Genomic DNA, 19315 nt, shown 5'->3' on the forward strand with positions numbered 1-19315 from the left:
CCCCGGCTGTCCAGAGAGGTCATGTTTTGATCTTCGATTGGTCTCACGCTATCATGTGATGCGATTTCGCAGGTCAGAGTTCACCATGCTTGAACTTTCCAATGCAGCGAACTGCGAAAACTTGTTGTACAAGCTTGCGTTTCTGGTCTGATGCATTCGCGTGCGAATGAATGGAAGTCTATGGGGAGAAAAGTGCAGTGTGACCACTGCCCCACCAAAAAAAAAATTGGATTGCATTTATTAACTCCTAATGTCGCTAGTTGCATTTTTTAAACACATCCCATAATTTCTACAATATCAACCTCTACCAAATTATAGATATGCCGGTTTATGGTAAAAATACCGGAATTAATACATATACTATGAAAAATCTGACAATATGAAGTGCAAGACTTATTTATTTAAATATATATTCAAAATAAAACATTTTTGAATACTAAATCATCTTTATTTTTTGATTTATGCCATAAAATATTTCAGATTCTCATTTAACATGTTTTCTTGGGATTTTTCTTTTTACAATAAAACCAAAATCAAGTGTAGTAGTGCAACGGGGTGATATTTGTTTGATTTTTGAGTAAACCAACAACGCGGTTTAGTGTAAACCATTATTTAAAACAGTAAAAATATGGTCAACCATTTGGTAGAGCAAGAAGTTAAAGGGCTGAATTGATAATTCACCCCCCCCCCCCCCCCATTTTCTCACTATTTACTCACCCCATTGTGGTTTAAAACTTTTTCTGTTGCACACAAAAGAAGATATTTTGAAGAAAGCTTAAAACATGTAACCATTGACTTCCATAAAAACAACTACCATAGAAGTCAATAGCTACCCTACAGGTTTCCAGCTTTCTTCAAAATATCTCATTTTGTTTTTAACAGTGTTTTGTGCTTAAAAGAAGGATATTTTTGGTGAAAACTGGACTGACACAGTTTCAACTTACTAAAACTTCTAAACTCCTCGACACAATTTATATTGTAAAAGCGCTATATAAATAAAAATGCGTTTGAATTTAAATGAATTTAATTGAAGCAAGAAAGTCATAGGGTAAAAAAAGAAGATGGTGAGTAGCCTAAATCGGCGGATCCCAACAGGGGGGTCCTGGCCCAAAAGGGCACCTCAGCGAGCTCTGTGGGGGGGGGGGGGGGGGGGTCGCATTATATATATTTTTAAATTAGCAGTGGACAATTAGGAGAACGATCGTGTTGCTTTCGTTCATTTTATCCCCTGGCTGACCAAAAAATTAACAAATTTATAATTCATCCTTCACAAAAAAAGACTTACTGATTCGCCTTCAGCAGCTAATAGTAATGACCCAAGCATACTGGACCCAGGTGAGGAAGCTCCAAATTTCGGGTCACAGCACTAGCAATATTGGAAACACAAAATGCAGGAAATCCCAATATAGTTACCTGAACTAAGTTTTTTTCCACTATCTCAGAGCAAAGAGTCCCTGACCCAGCCACAGTGCATTATCTGCACCAAAGTTCGCAAGGTGTACCCAATACAAATTGCCCATTGATGTTTTGCTTTTATTTTTTACATTAGGCTATTATTTGTAACATATCTAGATATAGTAATAAGCACCATTTGTTTAAAAGCAACCTTATTTTTGTCATACTGCAAACTTATATGAGCGATAATATAATTAAATGTGTAGGAGAGCCTTGCAATTCTTTTGCAGGGAAAAAAAAAAAAGGTTGGCAACCACTGGCCTAAATGATGACAGAATTTTCAGTTTTGGGTGAACTATGACTTCAAAATAAAGTGTGACCAAAAAATAAAAATAAAAAACAACTTAAAACCAACTGCTTAATTTTACTGTCACATTCGAGACGCACAGAAAAAACAAGAACTAAGTCCAAGAGTGTTCATTTTACACACAAAACAAGCTAGAGGCTAGCGTTAGCTAGCCTGCATATTAATTAATAACGCAAATCAAATCTTATTTGTGACCAGTACATTAAAGTAATCCAAACACCATAAACGGATCACCTCCTCAGCTCGAAAAAGGCGGATTTAAATCGCCTTGAGAGCATAAGCTACGGGATTTCTGACACTCATCAGCTAATTACCGCGACAGAAATGCGTCAATAACTCATTAATTGGAGCCGGTGTTGCTGTTTGAGTAGCATCACCTGCGTGTGTCTGTCACGCAGGTCGGTTAATTGATTTCGGTAAAGCGGGGAGCAGGTGTGTGTGCACCGCGCCATGTAATGCGGAACTAATCCGAATCCTCGGTCCGCCATCGATAGATTAAGCAGCCTGCGGCAGACTGATAGACTTACAACAGGTATGTAGTCACCTTTACCGCATCTCCCCCAGTCCACCACAAACATCTGTCCCAGTCTTTTCCATTACAGACTGAAACCTCCACTTGCAGCCATTCATCATGCTATTGATCAAAATGACTACTTATTGAGCTTACTGGACGGAATGTCCCCTGACAATATACAGGACTCCAATTTCCATCGACCCGAGACGTCCATATATCGCCCATGCTCTTTGTAATTTAACATTTGCGTGTTACTTGAGCTGCACTTATACTGTTTGATCCACCCAACGGCGATTTTCACACAGGAAAGAAGACAAAGGAACGGCTTAAGAATGAAATCAATGTTATTAAGTGCATAGTCCATGTGATTACAGGAGCGCAGTAATTATATTGATTATTAAAAAGCACTTTAAAAGGAGAGACGTGAAAGAAGGGGCGTAAATACAATCATAAGTGCAGTTTTAAAAGATTCAAGCTTACTTTATATCCACACTTACTAAAAGATAAGTATAACCTAGTTCTTAATAAAAGTGTTACCTTAAATTTGTGTAAATAAAATGTAATCTTAACTACTTAATTTAACTAGGCCTATTACATTAGAGACACCAAGACAAACATCTGACAAGCTCAATTCAAGAGTTTTACACCCAAAAACTAGTTGGAAAGCTAACTAGCCTGCATGTTAATTAAATAGGCTAATTAAATAAATCAAAAAGTGACCATTAAAGTTCTAAATTAAATAACATACTAATTCATATCCACACTTTCTAAAAGATAACCATTATAGGTTCTTTCTTAAGGAACACTACCACCCCACCTATTTGGAGCAGCCTGCATTGTATACAAGAAAAGATTAATTTGGGAAAAAACAATTAACAAATCCAGTCTATTCAATTGTGCCCTGCACAAATAAAGCTAAACAATTCCACCAACTATAATAAACAGAAGCGTTTTACAAATGAAAAACACTCAAGTCTCACACAGTGTGCCTCTGGACACAAAGTAATTGACCAGACCATGTGTAATAAACCCAGACATAACCCTAGACTGCTAACTTCTAAAACAAAAGACCAGTCAAAACTTTGCACAGAGAATAAAATTACATGACTACTCTTTTATAGAGCTTAACATCCAATGTTGTTATAACACTTCTAGTATGCATTACTTAGTTCGATTTAGTCTATAAGATTGAGGTAAGGCTGATTTTATATTCGCACATTCGTTCACTGACAACTTGTGACACACTCCCTATATTGTTTGTCATATTACTTTGAATATTCAGTATGACTTCAAAACAATATTAGCAGTTTAGTTGACTTAATGTGCTTTGATAACCGGCTGCTAATATTTCACTATTTAGAATTTGCAAATAATACTTCTCTGAAAATATATCATTAAGGAGAAAGTCTCGATGTGTGAATTTAAAACCAACATTACCTCAATCTCTGTAAGCAGCCAACAGGTAGTTGGTGGAATAAAATGAGTGAATTACCTTCCTCCGCCACTGATCCGAGCAGGAACTCCAGCAGGATAATCCAAAACGCGGCCACATTCCTGGAGAAGAGCTCCATTGCGGAATCACGAGTGTTTTTTTTTACTGGTGAATGTTTACAAAGGTGGGTAAACAGTGTAAAGGTTCAAGAGTCGTCAGCTGGGTCTTGTTGTACCCATCAGGAAGGAACAATCGGCGAAAGTCGTCGCAGTATTTAGAACAGCCACCAAGTTATGAGAGAAAAAAATGTTAAATTAAGTTGGAGAATATAAAACTAGCTAGTGTAACAAGTTACACAAGTAACAACTTTACAGCATATAAACTAATAAAGAGCTACATAGAAAATGTAGAGTTTTATAACTTTTTGTGTTGCTAACAAAACACTGCGTGTATTTATAGTCTACTTGAGAAACCCAAAACCAAATCTCTCTCAAAAAAAGAGAGCTACACGCAAACATGTGCCAGTTTTGCCGAAAACATACGGAGCAACAACATGCCGTATACGCTCGGCTGCGCGGAACCCCTTTGTGAGGGGTGTAGGTCGACTTGTCCTAATTTTCCACTCTCAAATGGGATGGAATTAAAATCCAGCTAATAAAACATATCCGACAGGCCAAGAGTGCGAGGATAAATGTTCGCGTTCTTGCTGGCGTTTACAATCGACGTCCTCCATCCGACGAGCGAATCCTCTGATTTCCGTCAATCCACCGCGTCCTTTGTATCTTTAAAAACATAAATCTCCTGCAAAATAAAAGCGATGCAAGGATGCGATCATACACGACAGCTCAGCGAGCGAACATCGCGCTGTTTATCCGATGGAGAATGCAGGAGGAGTTCGTCAAATAGACAAAAAAAAAAAAAACGAAACGTGCGGCTTTGCGATGAGAAGAAAAAAATCTCGGCAAATCCTGGAAGTTGGAGCGAGGCGTTGAGTCTCCAGCCGCTAGCAGTTAATGTGAGCTGGTCAATGCGACTGGAGGAGCGGATCTCCAGTCTCCTCCTTCCAAAAGCACCTCCTCCATATGCACCCCTCCACTATAGGCCAATTCAGCAAACCGGGCTTAAATAAAAGACTCAGAATCAGTGTTGGGTGTAATTAGTCACAAAGTATTGTAATTGGATCACTTTTCCACAGAAAAAGTATAAAGCAATTACTTTTAATTTCAGGTAATTTAATTACAGTTATTTATAGTGTGCTTGTTTAAATACTATTCATAAATTCAACAGTTCTAGATCAATCAATTAAGAGAAGCAAAGTATAGAAGAACATGCTCAAGAAACAGGGGTGGACATAGTGATTTGGGGTCCCTAAGCAATTCCAAGTAGGGCCCTAGCATTGAAACTCAAAACGCTCTCTTTCTCTAGATATTTTTTTTCTCTATTTGGTTTTCTTTTGTAAATAAACTGTATGTTAAAAAATACTTTAAGTGACATTTTTTATGTAAAATTAAATACAATAAATTCACAATTTAAAAAAAAACAAGCTCACAAACCATGTACAGTTAATTAGCCATACTTGTGATTTGTGATTAGAATTTAATATTTGCATGTGCAGTAAGGGCACGTCCCACTATTCATGAGGGGCCCTGGTTTAGAAAAGAAGTAATAACGTCAAAATCTTAATGGTTCTAGACAGATTTAACAACATATGATAGAACAATTATAAAAGAGCGGATAATTAATATAGGCTTCTTGGCATTGGTCAGGGCCCCCTATTTCTCCAGGGCCCTAAGTGGCTGCTTACCTTGCTTATTGGTTTAGTCCATCCCTGTCAAGAAACTATGAACAGAAAGTCATAAATTCATTGTCAATATATGGTATGTATGAAATATTGTCATCGCTTTGAAACATATTTTATTATTCTTAAGAATACTCTTCTTAAGAGCTTCAATACTCAGTTTGTGGACGTTAAATAGTTTATTGGACGTTTATTTTGTACATTAACATAACGGACATCCATACAGCAGTGGATATTAACATGTATCCTGTCACATTTGCAAGCAAATGCAAACTTAAGGTGCAAACTTAAGCGCACATGCTGTGCGTGCGTGAACTTAATAACGACATTGTGTGTGCCTCATCGTTGCAACTCCACAACAAATACATCAAATAATCATTGTGAAAGTTCTTACTGTAGTATTTCTCACAAATGTTACATGAGAAATGCTTCTTTTATATATGTCACTGGGCTGTTTATCTGACACAGCAGAGGCGGAGATTGAGGCACACTCTGACAGGCATGAGGGAACGGTGGGTGGGGAGAACTAGCATTAAAGGCACAGGCAACAAAAACAGCTACATAATGTTCAATGCAGGAAAATCCAATATTCTGAAAGCTATAATAAATAATCTGATGGGTGTTTTGAGCTGAAACTTTACAGACACATTCTGGAGACACAAAAGACTCATCTTAAATCTCCAAAAGGGGTTAAACTAGAAGCTCTTTAGGTTTTGGATTGCTTTATGGGAAACTGATCATCTTTCCTCCTATAACTTTTGGTGTTGAAAAGCTTAAAAAAGTGACTTTTATTAGAATGTTTTATAGTTGATAATGATATATTGTCAAGGTTTGTGGTGTAAAATTATGGCACAAAAACCCAGTAATAAACTGGCAGTACTTTTTGTTAAATATTTAGGATTTACTTCTATACTATTCTATATATATGGATTTGATGGATTTCCTCTTCAGTGTTTGGACTGTCAGTAGTGAATATTAAACTGCACTGAACTGAGCTAAACTGAACTGAACTTAAACTCTGAAAACTGAACTACACTGTTTCTATTTACTATGATCTTATATGTGAAACTGCTTTGACACCTTGGACACAATCTACATTGTAAAAGCGCTATACAAACAATTGAATTGATTATATATATATATATATATATATATATATATATATATATATATAGAGAGAGAGAGAGAGAGAGAGAGAGAGAGAGAGAGAGAGAGAGAGAGAGAGAGAGAATAGTATTGAAGAATATTTAACATATATATATATATATACACACACACACAGTTGAAGTCAGAATTATTAATAAATTATAATTATTTTTCTAAGAGAAACTCTTATTTGTTTTATTTTGGCTAGAGTAAAAGCAGTTTTAAATTTTTAATAAACATTTTAAAGTTAAAATTATTAGCCTCTTTAAGCTATATATATTTTTTAGATTATCTACAGAACAAAACATAGTTTGCCTAATTACCCTAACCTGCATAGTTCACCTAAATAACCTAGTTAAGCCTTTAAGCTGTATAGAAGTGTCTTGAAAAATATCTAGTCAAATATTATTTACTGTCACCATGGCAAAGATAAAATAAATCAGTTATTAGAGATGAGTTATTAAAACTAATATGATTAGAAATGTGTTTAAAAAATCTCTCCGTTAAACAGAAATTGGGAAAATTTTTCTAACTGAATATATTGTGAACTACTTAAATGTCAATAAAAGTCACGTTGTCAGTGCAAAGTTGAATTTTCAACAACAAAAGTCGACAGAGCAAAGATCATGCTCCCGTAATGCAATTAATAACCATAAATAAATGGATTACCATATATATTTTGGGTGTTTATAATGAATCATTCACTAGCCTGTTGTCTATGTATTAGGGTTGTCGCCATAGCATTAATTCACATTACTATACCAGCTGAAGTATCGTGATACCAAGTAGTATTGCGATACTGTAAATCATAACTCAAACTGTCAGAAATACTATATTTTGTATGTTATAATATACAGGCCTACTTCAATTGAATTCATAATTCCCTTATTATTGAAAAAAAGTATTTGCACATCACTTCACCTAAAATGCATTTGTTCTTTTTGTTTATTTTGTATATATATGACCAACAAAAATTCATTAAAATGTACAAATTATGCCAAACGAAATTCATTACAAAAAGAACATTTCTCTAACTAAATTTGGCTATATAAAGTGGTAAAAAATAGTTTTCATCTTTTTTCTTTTGTCTTATCAAGTAATAATTCAAATTAATTCAAAATTTTACTCGTTCTTTTTAAGAGATTGTTGTGGTTTTTGTAGCTACTAAATCATATTTGACAGGAACAGAAATGAACTGAATTAGATGTGTGTTCGAACTGAAGCGCCAGAAAATGTGCAATAGACTTAACATGTGAATTCTACACAGTTTTGCAATCTTAAAGGGCTCCACAGACTATTAAAAAATGGTCTATTATTGCACAAACGTGTGAGCATTTTAGCAACTTTTCCACATGCAACATTATGTACTGTAGATAGATCATTAATGACGTTACTACTGTTCACAAAGTGCAGTGTCACCCCCAGTATTTTGGACCCATAGTATCATGCTACTACCACAGTACCAGTAAATAGTCCAACCCTAATATTTATCACATACTATTTGATTCCATAACCATGGTACTTTGCAGTAATTTTTGTGAAGTCAATATTTGTCTTCACAACACCAGTAAATTCCTTTAAAACAGATAAAACAATTTTCCAGGTAAGAACAAACATAATTCAAGTTACTCTGAAAACAAAGCTGATTACATGCACATGATATAGCTTCTCAGCAGAGCCTTTTTAAGCTATATTTACTCAAAAAATGTTTTAATTAGAACTCTTATTAGCGCTTAGATCAGCTCTTTCTGTTACAAAAAAACAGACCACAGCATCCACTAACTATAGCTTCAAATAAGCTGTCACAACCTTAAAAACGTAAGATGAAACCACGCATGGGGAGCTTTTTTCTCTCTTTAATTCCGATGCTAATGTGTCCACGGAGCCCTCTTCATCACACCTATGTGGATTGGCGTGTTATTTGGCTCAAGGATTGCACATTCACTCAGGGTCTTGTCATGCTAATGCAAGCACTTGTCTTCTCGCTGTAAACCATTAGCTGCAGCAGGAAGGGCATGAAGGAAAAGTGAGAGACTTGAAAAGCTTGCAGGGAGAAAGTGTGAGGAGATTTGAGACAAGAGCTACTGGAAAAGGAGCCAAAATCATGCTGTGACATGCTTAAAACGGCGAATAAAACATAAGAAGTTGATAGTATCATCTTCATCTGCGTGGTGTGAGAAATCTAGGCTACTTAAAGGTATAATTCACCCAAATTAAATAAAATGAGTAAACCCTGTCATCATTAACTCATCCTCCAAACATGTTTCTTCTGTTGAACACAAAGAAGATATACTGAAGAGTCATTGACCTCCATAATATTTTTGTTACTATGGAGGCCGATGGATATTTTTTCCAACATTCTTCAGAATATCTTCCTTTGTGTTCAACAGAAGGAAGAAATTACTAAAGGTTTAGAACCACTTGGGTGTGAGTAAATGTACTTTCAACCAACATAGACTCATTCTGTAAAGGTATCCCTATATACATTTCTAGAGATTGCGAATTATGTAGCCAGAAGTACGTATGGCTGCATTTTGTCCTTAAAGTGTACGCTATGGGGCGGTATGACGCTGGTCCTTTTCGCGTTTACCAGCTGACCGCTTACCTCCATATGGACGGCTTTCCTGCTGTTACCAGTTTGTCCAGTGGTTCGGCGTGTACGTTGGAGGACTTGAGGACGCAGAGAGGGGTTGACCGCGACGGCGGGATTTGAGTCCAGTGAAGAACGGTTTCAGAAAGGAAAGCGGGCAAGACAAAAACAAAAGCCAAAAAATAAAACAAACAAGTAAATAACAAGGTCAGAATGTGGTAAAATCTGAAAATTTGGTAAAAATCAGATGAGGGCTTTTCTTTTTCTGGATTGGCTTTTGAATCATTGGGTTCAGGGAAGTGGGTGGGCGCTGGTCAATCAGTGCTTTTGAAATGACTATCGGTTGGGTTCAGGGAAGGAGGAGGGAGGGTCAGTTGGTCGGTCAGTCAGTAGACAGTGGCCTCTGGTGGATTTATGTGAGAACAGCAGGATCGAATGGCACTCGCGAGAAATTTGAGATCTGAAAATGAGTACACAGCGGCTTCTGGTGGATTCACAAAAACCTGCTTAATATCTGTTGATACTGCTCCTTTAACAGACATTTAACTGACTATAAGAAACTTTGCAAGTACATGTCAACTAACACTAACCCTAACCCCAAGGTAATAGTCTACTTATAATCTAATTAGAATCAGTTGGCAATGGATGCAATGTAACTTAAATTCAACAAACGAACCATCAAAATAAAGTGACCAAAATAATTATTTAACAAATGCAAATCATGTCCTTCTGAATGATATTATTAATAAGATTAACCCACCAAAGTTGACAGTCAGACTTCATTATTGAACATTATAACAAATAAATTAATAAATACAGTAGTTTACCATAACATTTTTACATTTCTTTACAGTTATACTGTGGTTTTAACTGTAAATTTCTGGCAACCTTTTTTATTTATTTTAATTTAATGTCTTATTTTAAATTGCATTGTGTTTTTTTTTTAAGAATTTACTGCTAATCTTTATTGATGTATGTTATAATCTTTATGTGCTGTTTGTCTTCTCATTTCAAGAACAGTTTTGGCTTTATAACTTTATATTAGTTGGCCTAATATGTATATACACTGAAATTATTTATTTGTCAATGTACTTTTTGTGTAAATACATGTTCTTAAATTGTATTTATGATTGATTAAATACATGTAATTACATCTTTAATTACACTGTTGACCATCCCTTACACCGTAACCCACCCTTAAACCCAAAACAGGCTCATTGTGAAAGCATACCCCGTATACATTTCTGGAGAGTGTGAATTATGTAGCCAGAGGTACGTATGGCTGGATTTCTTCTTTAAAACGTATGCTATGGGGTGGTATGATGCAGATGATGGCTTCTGTTTTTTTTCGCGCTACCAACTGACCGCTTATGTCTGTGCTAATGTCTTTACTTGGGACTTGGGATGCGGAGCGGAGTTGTCCGCAATGACGAGGTTCGAGTCCGGTAAAGAATAGTTCCAGAAAGCAGGTAAAACAAAAGGCAAAAATGAAAAGTAAAATAAAAGGGTGAGAACGTGGTAAGATCTGAAAACGTGGTAAAAATCATGCGGCTGGAAGGGCTTTTTTGTCTGGATTGCTTTTGAAAACACTGTTGGTTGGGTTTAGGGAAGGTGGTGGGCAGGTTAATCGGTGGTTTTGAAAACACTATCGGTTAGATTTAAGGAAGAGGGTGGGTGGGGGAATCGGTTGGTTGATCATTGAGTTGGTCAGTTGACAGCAGCCTCTGGTAGACTAACGCAAGCACAGCAGGCATGAATGGCCCTTGTGAGAGAAATTTGAGATCTGAAAAAGCATACACAGTGCCCTCTGGTGGAAAACTGCAATAAAACGTACCTCCTGGGACCTATTTTGTAATCTCCAGAAATGTATATAGGGGTACGTATCAATAATGAGCCTGGGTTGCTTAAACCTACACATACCACCAAACCTGTCCCAAACCCTACCTGTATCCCACCTGAAGTGTTCTGCAATACATTATAAATGCTGTATTTATTCTCTGATGCAAGTACATAATAGATAAGCCCATCTAATATAAAGCAGTTTTGTTTCAGTTTCATACATTGACAGTACTGAGAATTGCAGTATCAGTCTTTGGTGAGCTATTGAAAGTTTCTCTGTGTCTCTGGAGTGTGTGGTGGACTTCAGTACGTGTGAAAAGCGGGATAATGACAAGCGTGTGAGGAGAAACCCAGTGTGAAGACCTGGGAGTCACAGGGAAAGAGGTGCGAGAGCAATGTGTGAATGGACGAGTTCAACTACAGTGTGTGTGAGGCAAGGGACAAGACGCGTACAAACCTGAGCAGTTATAGTTTTCTTCACATTTTCCCAAACTGACGTGTTGTCTGACCACTGTTCTATAGGAAAACTTCTGGTTAAATTATATTCATATCGCAGTTTATATATATATATATATGTATGTGTATGTGTGTGTGTGTGTATATATATATATATATATATATATATATGTGTGTGTGTGTATATATGTATGTATATATGTTTATGTATGTCACAGAGAAAAAAAAGTCAGGTTTTTCCAGTATCGTGCAGCCCTACTTCACGATTTTATGAAAAGCTTCCAGGTGTAGCAATGTTTTCTTCTGGGATGGGTCTACAGTTGCATCTCATATAACAACACTGCCTAAAGTTCAAGCCATTCTCACTCTCAAGGCGTTAAAAACTCAAGAGTGGCCTTGCACTTCACTATTAGCATGTCAAAGATGCCCTTAGGTGTTGTTGTATAGACAAACTATGAACTCTGTTATTTTTACTTTGCTTTCCTGTCAAATAAAAGCACATCTTTGTCCAGAATATATTTGGAAATGTACGTAAATACAGTATGGATGAAATGTATATGTTTAATAGATGAGCCAAAGACAAAACTGACAAGTTAAATTTATAGAAATTATTTAACGCATATTTAGGCCTGTCATAATAATCAATATATCGACTTGACATAACCTGAATCATTTTTTGGTGATGCAATATATATCACCCATACATAAAAACCAATCCTAGCAACATTTTAGCTGGTTGTGCAACATCTTTATCTTAACTAGAGGAGTCAGTGTCAGTTTGGTTAAAAACACACCATAGTTCATTCCTTTATTCATTCATTCATCACCCTGTGAGTTTAACCCTGCTGTTGTCTAATCTGTGAACACTGCTCTCCCTTCAGATTAAAAAAGAAGCCTAAAGTTTGTTAAAAACTACACATTTTACCTCGTCCCAACTGGGAAAGCCACCAAGTATCAAGAATGCATGATTATATGGGGTGATGGCTTTGCAATCAAAAAATGTCATTATAAAGGAAGTCAATGGGGCAAAAACAGACCCCAACATAACCAAAGGGAAGTCAGTTTGAACAGTACACAAATGGCTTAAACATCTATTCATATTCTTTTCGGCTTAGTCCCTTTATTAATCCAGGGTCACCACAGCGGAATGAACCATCAACTTATCCAGCATATGTTTTACGCAGCGGATGCCCTTCCAGCCACAAGCCATCTCTGAGAAATATCCATACACACTCATACACTACAGACAATTTAGCCTACCCAATTCACCTGTACAGCATGTCTTTGGACTGTGGGGGAAACCGTAGCACCCGGAGGAAACCCACGCAAACGCAGGGAGAACATGCAAACTCCACACAGAAAAGCCAACTGACCCAGCCGAGGATCGAACCAGCGACCTTCTTGCTATGAAGTGACAGCACTACCTACTACGCCACTGCGTCGCCCACACAATAGTATTTACTATAAATTACTATAGTATATTTTCATGTGGGTGTCTGATGACTGAAAAAAAGGATATACATGTTCACATTCTGATTCCAATGCCTGATTATTAAACTGTTAACATTTCTATAATTACATGAAATATTCTTAAGAATAAAATATGATGTGTTGTTTGGAAGAGTGTACTTGCATTGTGATTAGTGGTGTAACGGATCACAAATCTCATGGTTTTGATCACACTACGGGTTTTGAGTTACGGATCAGACCATTTTTCGGATCAGCTAAAAAGGGAGGAGACAAATGTCATTTGCTTTCCATTTATACAAAAATATTACTGCAAAACCATTGGTTTAACAAATAAAACTTAGAACCTGTAATTATAATCAAAATCAAAATCAAGAAAGAACCAGCTGAAAAAAAGCAAAATATTCAATACAATGATCTTTGCTACTGTTGCTGATAATGCTAAATATAGAAATCTTGTTCAACAAATCATATTTATTTTCAATGAATGATTCAACAATTCACAAATTAAACTTCATGTTTCATTATTGGTGGATCATTTTTGAAAACCTATTCAGTGGCATAATTTTAATGGTTGTTTGTCGCCACCTGTTGGTTACACAATGTAATTGCTGCAACATTCACCAGGGTCAAGTTCTGTTAAACACTGATTTTAATCTTTACCATAAACATCAGTGTTTATTTCTGAAATATAATCTGCTCTCCCAGTTCTTTGTTATTTAATTGCATGTAACCGAAAAACTGAATCTCTTTCGATCAAACACAGATTTGAATGCAGCGCTATAAAGGAATAATAAACATATGCAAATCATTATCATTTATTATTCATGTTGCGCATGTTTGAATTGAGATCACAATCTTTTAATGTTTAATTGTGCAGCTTTACACTGAATGCACTAATGCAGGCTAAACAAACAGTGACACAAAACACCTTTAATTAAAAACCTAAAAAGCATTTAAGTAGGTCCCACCACAACTTTTTCTGTCATCATTATATTTAACAGGGAAGCCAAAAAGCTTTCATATACGTGATTTGAATGACAAGGGAGGCGATCTCTCTGCAATTATAATAAATGTTGGATTAACCTACAAGTTCAAAAAGTTATTAATCCGCAGGTCATGCGCGTTCTGAACTGTGGGTTGTGATCCGTACGGATCACGAATCAACCGTGATCCATTACACCCCTAATTATGATGATATTATATTGTCATTCTGGCATTATATAAGGAGTGGCATAAAATGGTCTTAAAATGACAATAATATTGTTTATTGCAATGTATTTTGATGCAATGTATTGTACAACAAAAAATTTGTCACGGGCCTACGCATATTAACAGATACTTTAGTGTCTTTTTTTTATTAAATGTGAAAATAAAACACCAAAATGATGTAAGTTTTTGTTATTTTCAAGTATAATATTGTTCCACTGTCATTTAGCGGATACGTAAACATTACAATGCTCTGTAAAAAAGTTATTTGTTACTTTACTTAAAGTTAATACACTTTAGTTAACGACAAGCTGACTTTAAGTGATTAAACCTGTTGTAATTTGGACTGTTAAGTTGACTTAAGTATTATAATTATGTACATAGTTCACTGATTTACTTATAATTTTAAGGCAGATTAACTTTTAAGTAAAGTCAACTAACAGCTTTTTACAGTGTTCCTTTTTAGACTATTAAGTATAAAAGTGATCATGCTAAATTATTTAATTATATATGATTACAAACAGGCAGCACAGTGGTTAGCACTGTTGCCTCACAGCAAGAAAATTGCTGGTTCGAGTCCCAGCTGGGCTAGTTGGCATTTCCGTGTGGAGTTTGCATGTTCTCCCCGTGTTGGTGTGAGATTCCTCCGGGTGCTCCGGTTTCCCCCACAGTCCAAACACATCCGCTATAGTTAGATGTTAGATGTAAGCCTAATTAATAGCATAAATCCATGTGACTAATTAAAATAAAGAGTTTTATTTTTCAATGGATCGATTTCTCAGACTGGAGGTGCTTCTGTTCGTCTGTTCCTGAGAGAATCCTAACCTGCAATTGGTGCTTTACACAAGTAGGCTAACAGTCCTCAGAACTGTTATGTAATATTTTTCCCCATCTGTTTGTGTATGCAGTTTTAATGCAGCAAACTCGCCTCATATACTTTTCCTTAGTGGCTTTTTAAACATCTGCATACACAGACACGCATGTCTGCACAAAACGTAGAGACGCCGGCTTTACACCCAAACCAGACCCATTTTAATTAGGGACGATAGAATGGAGACGACACATGAAAATGCTCTGTTGCCATGGTGACCAGCCAGGATGGAGAGGTGTAGAGAGGGGAATTTTCTGTATATATATATATAATATATATATGTGTGTGTGTGTGTGTGTGTGTGGAACAAATACACACGCACACATATATACATACATACACATCCTGTTTTCAGCCTGATCTGGCGACAGGTATCAGTATCATACCTGTCTGATGGCATACCGAAAGAGACGTCTGTGTGGGTTTCAGTGTCCCTGCAGGATTACCCAGAACACACTGCTGCTCTGTTAGACTGACCCCATTCTGACTACAAACACCTCAAGAGCAGAAAGAACGACCTGAAAGCTGAGAAATATTAATACTTCAACTAGTTTGACTCTCGAACGGTGTTAGAAATAGAGAACGGAGTGGCTCAATAATGTATTTTACATTAAAACAAATGACATTCCACCTATTAAAGGGATTGTTCGCTCAAAAATTAAAGTTCTGTTATCATTTACTCAATATTTAGTGGTTTCAAACCTTTGAGTTTGAACACAAAAGAAGATATTTTGAAGAAAGCTGTTACCATTGACTTACACTCTCAGAAATAAAGGTACGGGAGCTGTCACGGGGGCAGTACCTTTTCAAAAAGTACACATCTATAATGGCCCGTTTTCACTGGGTGGTACGGTATGTACAGTATGGTTCGGTACGCTTTTATGGCCGTTTCCACTGTCAAAAGGTATCAAAAAGCGAACTGTACCGTACCACTTTTTGGGTACCCTTTCGCCCACCTAGCATGACAAATGGGTACCAAAAGGCGGAGCTAGACACGCAGCTGAACGCTATTGGTTTACAGAGAAACGTCACTATTACATTGACAAGAAGGATAATGAAAACAAAGGAACCTCTATTTTTAACTCCACAGCCGAGACATTACGTAATACAATATGCATATAATAACAAGCCATGGTTGACCTGAGCTCCAACAACCTTGCCGTTGTCTTGATGAACAGCCACAAACCCAAGAAGAACAAAATCTGCCTGTTTTTGTTTTACGAGGCCGTCTAAAAGAGCTCGCGATCGCTCGTATGCGCGTCTATATTTGAAATAATGAACTTTTTCAGCTGTTGATAATAACGTGCACGTCATAATTGAAGTGCTTCTGACATCTGATCCTTTCGGAAACAGACAAACGCAAGAGTGAAGCGTGAAAAACAAAGGAGAAGCCGGAAAATACAAAGGAGCAAATGATTCTTTCAGCAACCTGAAACCTGAACAAACTGCCATGTTTAACTATTGTCATCACCTTTTGGACTATTGTGAACTCGGAATGGCGGAATTACTTTCTAACAAGGCTACATGTGCTGGTGAAGATTAAAGATACACATAAGACGTTTGCACTGACTGTAGGCTATATGTTGCGTGTTGTTTCTGAACCCAAATAAGGACTAAATGTATGTTGTGTGTAGTTTTTCTGTAATTGGTAACATCGGAGACTGTAAGGGTCTGTATGTGTTCATATATGTTCATTTATTTATTTATTTTATATAATCGCAGACGTTACAGTAGGTTATTTCACATTGATCATTGATCTGCAGTTGTAATCAAATCATGTTTTTAGAAAGGTTAGTAATGAACATTTAAACACAAGTATTTATGTGAGTAAAGCATCTGTTCTGTGAGAAGTGCTTCTCATATGATATGTGAACGACCCGTACAGATTTATTTTGAGCGAGAATGACATCAACTGAAAATTTCAACCCTAACCATTGGTACCCCTTTCGGCAATGGAAGCGCAAGCCTGATAAAGGTGACCCATACCTCAAAGGTGTCTTTTAGTACCCAAAAGTTACCATTGAGGTACCATTATGGACATTTTACGTACAAATATGTAACTTTTAAAAAGGTACTGCCCCAGTGACAGCCCCGGTACCTTTATTTCTGAGAGTGTATTTGTTTTTTCTTACTAGGGAAGTCAATGGTTAGAGGTTTTCACCTTTCTTCAATCTTCTTTTGTGTTCAACAGAATAAAGAAACCTATAAATGTGAGTAATATACACTATATAAATATATATATATATAGCTGAATATTTAGTGAGTAAATGTAAAATTTTGGGGCGAACTATCCCTGTAAGAATTATTAAATAGTCAACTCAAGAACCAGTGCGAATGGTTCTTGATGAAAAGTAAAGATTTTTACACACACACACACACGTTTACCAGCGTCCACCCCCAGCTGTTCACACTGCATGACCTATTTCCTGTTTCAAACAATGGGCAGACGACCCAATCTGAATGCTCTGGAAACTCTGTTTGTGAGAGTGTGTGTGTGGGAAGGTTCCCTCCACCTCTAAGACCATTAATAATTACTTATAAAACATACGGTAGATTGGCGACGACGCTCATTTAAATGTTGGGTTAAAAATAACCCAGAATTGTTTTGTGTATATATTAATTATATAAATTAGATTTATTGAAATATATTTAAATAATGCATTTATTTAAATTGTATTAGATGATGGCCACTGTTGACAAAATATACAATCAGGCAATCATATGGCTGGCAGCAACTTGGTCCATTTAAATAGGATATGTTCACACAAAATGGGATAGTTCACACAAAACTGAAAATTCTGTTATCATTTACTTGCACTTCCCTTTTAACAAACATTTATGAATTTCTTTTTTCTGTTAAAAACAAAAGAAGATATTTTAAAAAATGCTCAAAACCTGTAACCATTGACTCCCATAGTATTTCTTTTTTCTAGTGTAAGTCAGTGGTTACAGGTTTCAAACATTTTTCTAAATCAGTTTTTTAAGTGTGTAGATGTGTGGTGCTGTCAGACAGGCTGGACCAATAATTTCAGAAACTGTTGATCTACAGGTATTGTCATATACAACCACCTTTCGGATTTACAGTGAAATTATTAAAGTGATGAACCCGGCTGCTTTCTGTTTAGAGTAATTGGTTCATTCAACATTAATTGTGCAGCTTGTGAGAGTATTAGGGCTAAAACTATGTAAACAAAGAAATGTATGATTAAAATAATTAAACAAAAAACTCACCTCTAAGATCTCCAGCCACTTTATTAGGTACACCCTACTAATACCGGGATGGACCCCCTTTTGTCTTCAGAACTTCCTTAATCAATCATGGCATAGATTCAACAAGGTACTGGAAATATTCCTCAGAGATTTTGCTCCATATTGACAAGATTTGTCGGCTGCACATCGATGATGCAAATCTACCGTTCCACCACATCCCAAAGGTGCTCTATTGGATTGAGCTCTGGTGACTGTGGAGGCCATTTGAGTACAGTGAACTCATTGTCATGTTCAAGAAACCAGTCTGAGATGATTCACGATTTATGACATGGAGCGTTATCCTGCTGGAAGTAGCCATCAGAAGATGGAGACACTGTGGTCATTAAGGGATGGACATGGTCAGCTACAATACTCAGGTAGGCTGTGGCATTAACACGATGCTCAATTAGTACTAATAAGCCCAAAGTGTGCCAAGAAAATATCCCCCACACCATTACACCACCACCACCAGTCTGAACTGTTGATACAAGGCAGGATGGATCCATGCTTTCATGTTGTTGACGTCAAATTCTGACCCAACCATCCGAATGTCACAGCAGAAATCGAGACTCATCAGACCAGGCAACGTTTCTCCAAATCTTCTATTGTCCAGTTTTGGTGAGCCTGTGTGAATTGTAGCCTCAGTTTCCTGTTCTTAGCTGACAGGAGTGGCACCCAGTGTGGTCTTCTGCTGCTGTAGCCCATCCGCTTCAAGGTTGGACATGTTGTGTGTTCAGAGATGCTCTTCTGCAGACCTTGGTTGTAACGAGTGCTTATTTGAGTTACTGTTGCCTTTCTATCAGCTGGAACCAGTCTGACCATTCTCCTCTGACCTCTGGCATCACTGGATATTTTCTGTTTTTCGGACCATTCTCTGTAAACCTTAGAGATGGTTGTGCATGAAAATCCCAGTAGATCAGTTTCTGAAATATTCAGACCAGCCCGTCTGGCACCAACAACCATGCCACGTTCAAAGTCACTT

At 36.7% G+C, this 19315-nt stretch overlaps 1 protein-coding gene across 2 annotated transcripts in view; it reads right to left on the reverse strand.

The window, feature by feature from the left end:
- ephb4a (eph receptor B4a) overlaps positions 1-4722 on the reverse strand; it is a 103046-nt gene extending 98324 nt beyond the window's left edge. For both annotated transcript variants that reach the window (XM_056458810.1, XM_056458809.1), the window contains exon 1: positions 3769-4722. In XM_056458810.1, the coding sequence (XP_056314785.1) occupies positions 3769-3847 (79 nt within the window). In that variant the 5' untranslated portion in view covers positions 3848-4722. The remainder of the gene's footprint in view (positions 1-3768) is intronic.
- Between the last annotated feature and the right edge of the window lie 14593 nt (positions 4723-19315).

Source organism: Danio aesculapii, chromosome 5 (assembly GCF_903798145.1).
Source record: "Danio aesculapii chromosome 5, fDanAes4.1, whole genome shotgun sequence".
Taxonomy (NCBI): Eukaryota; Metazoa; Chordata; class Actinopteri; order Cypriniformes; family Danionidae; genus Danio; species Danio aesculapii.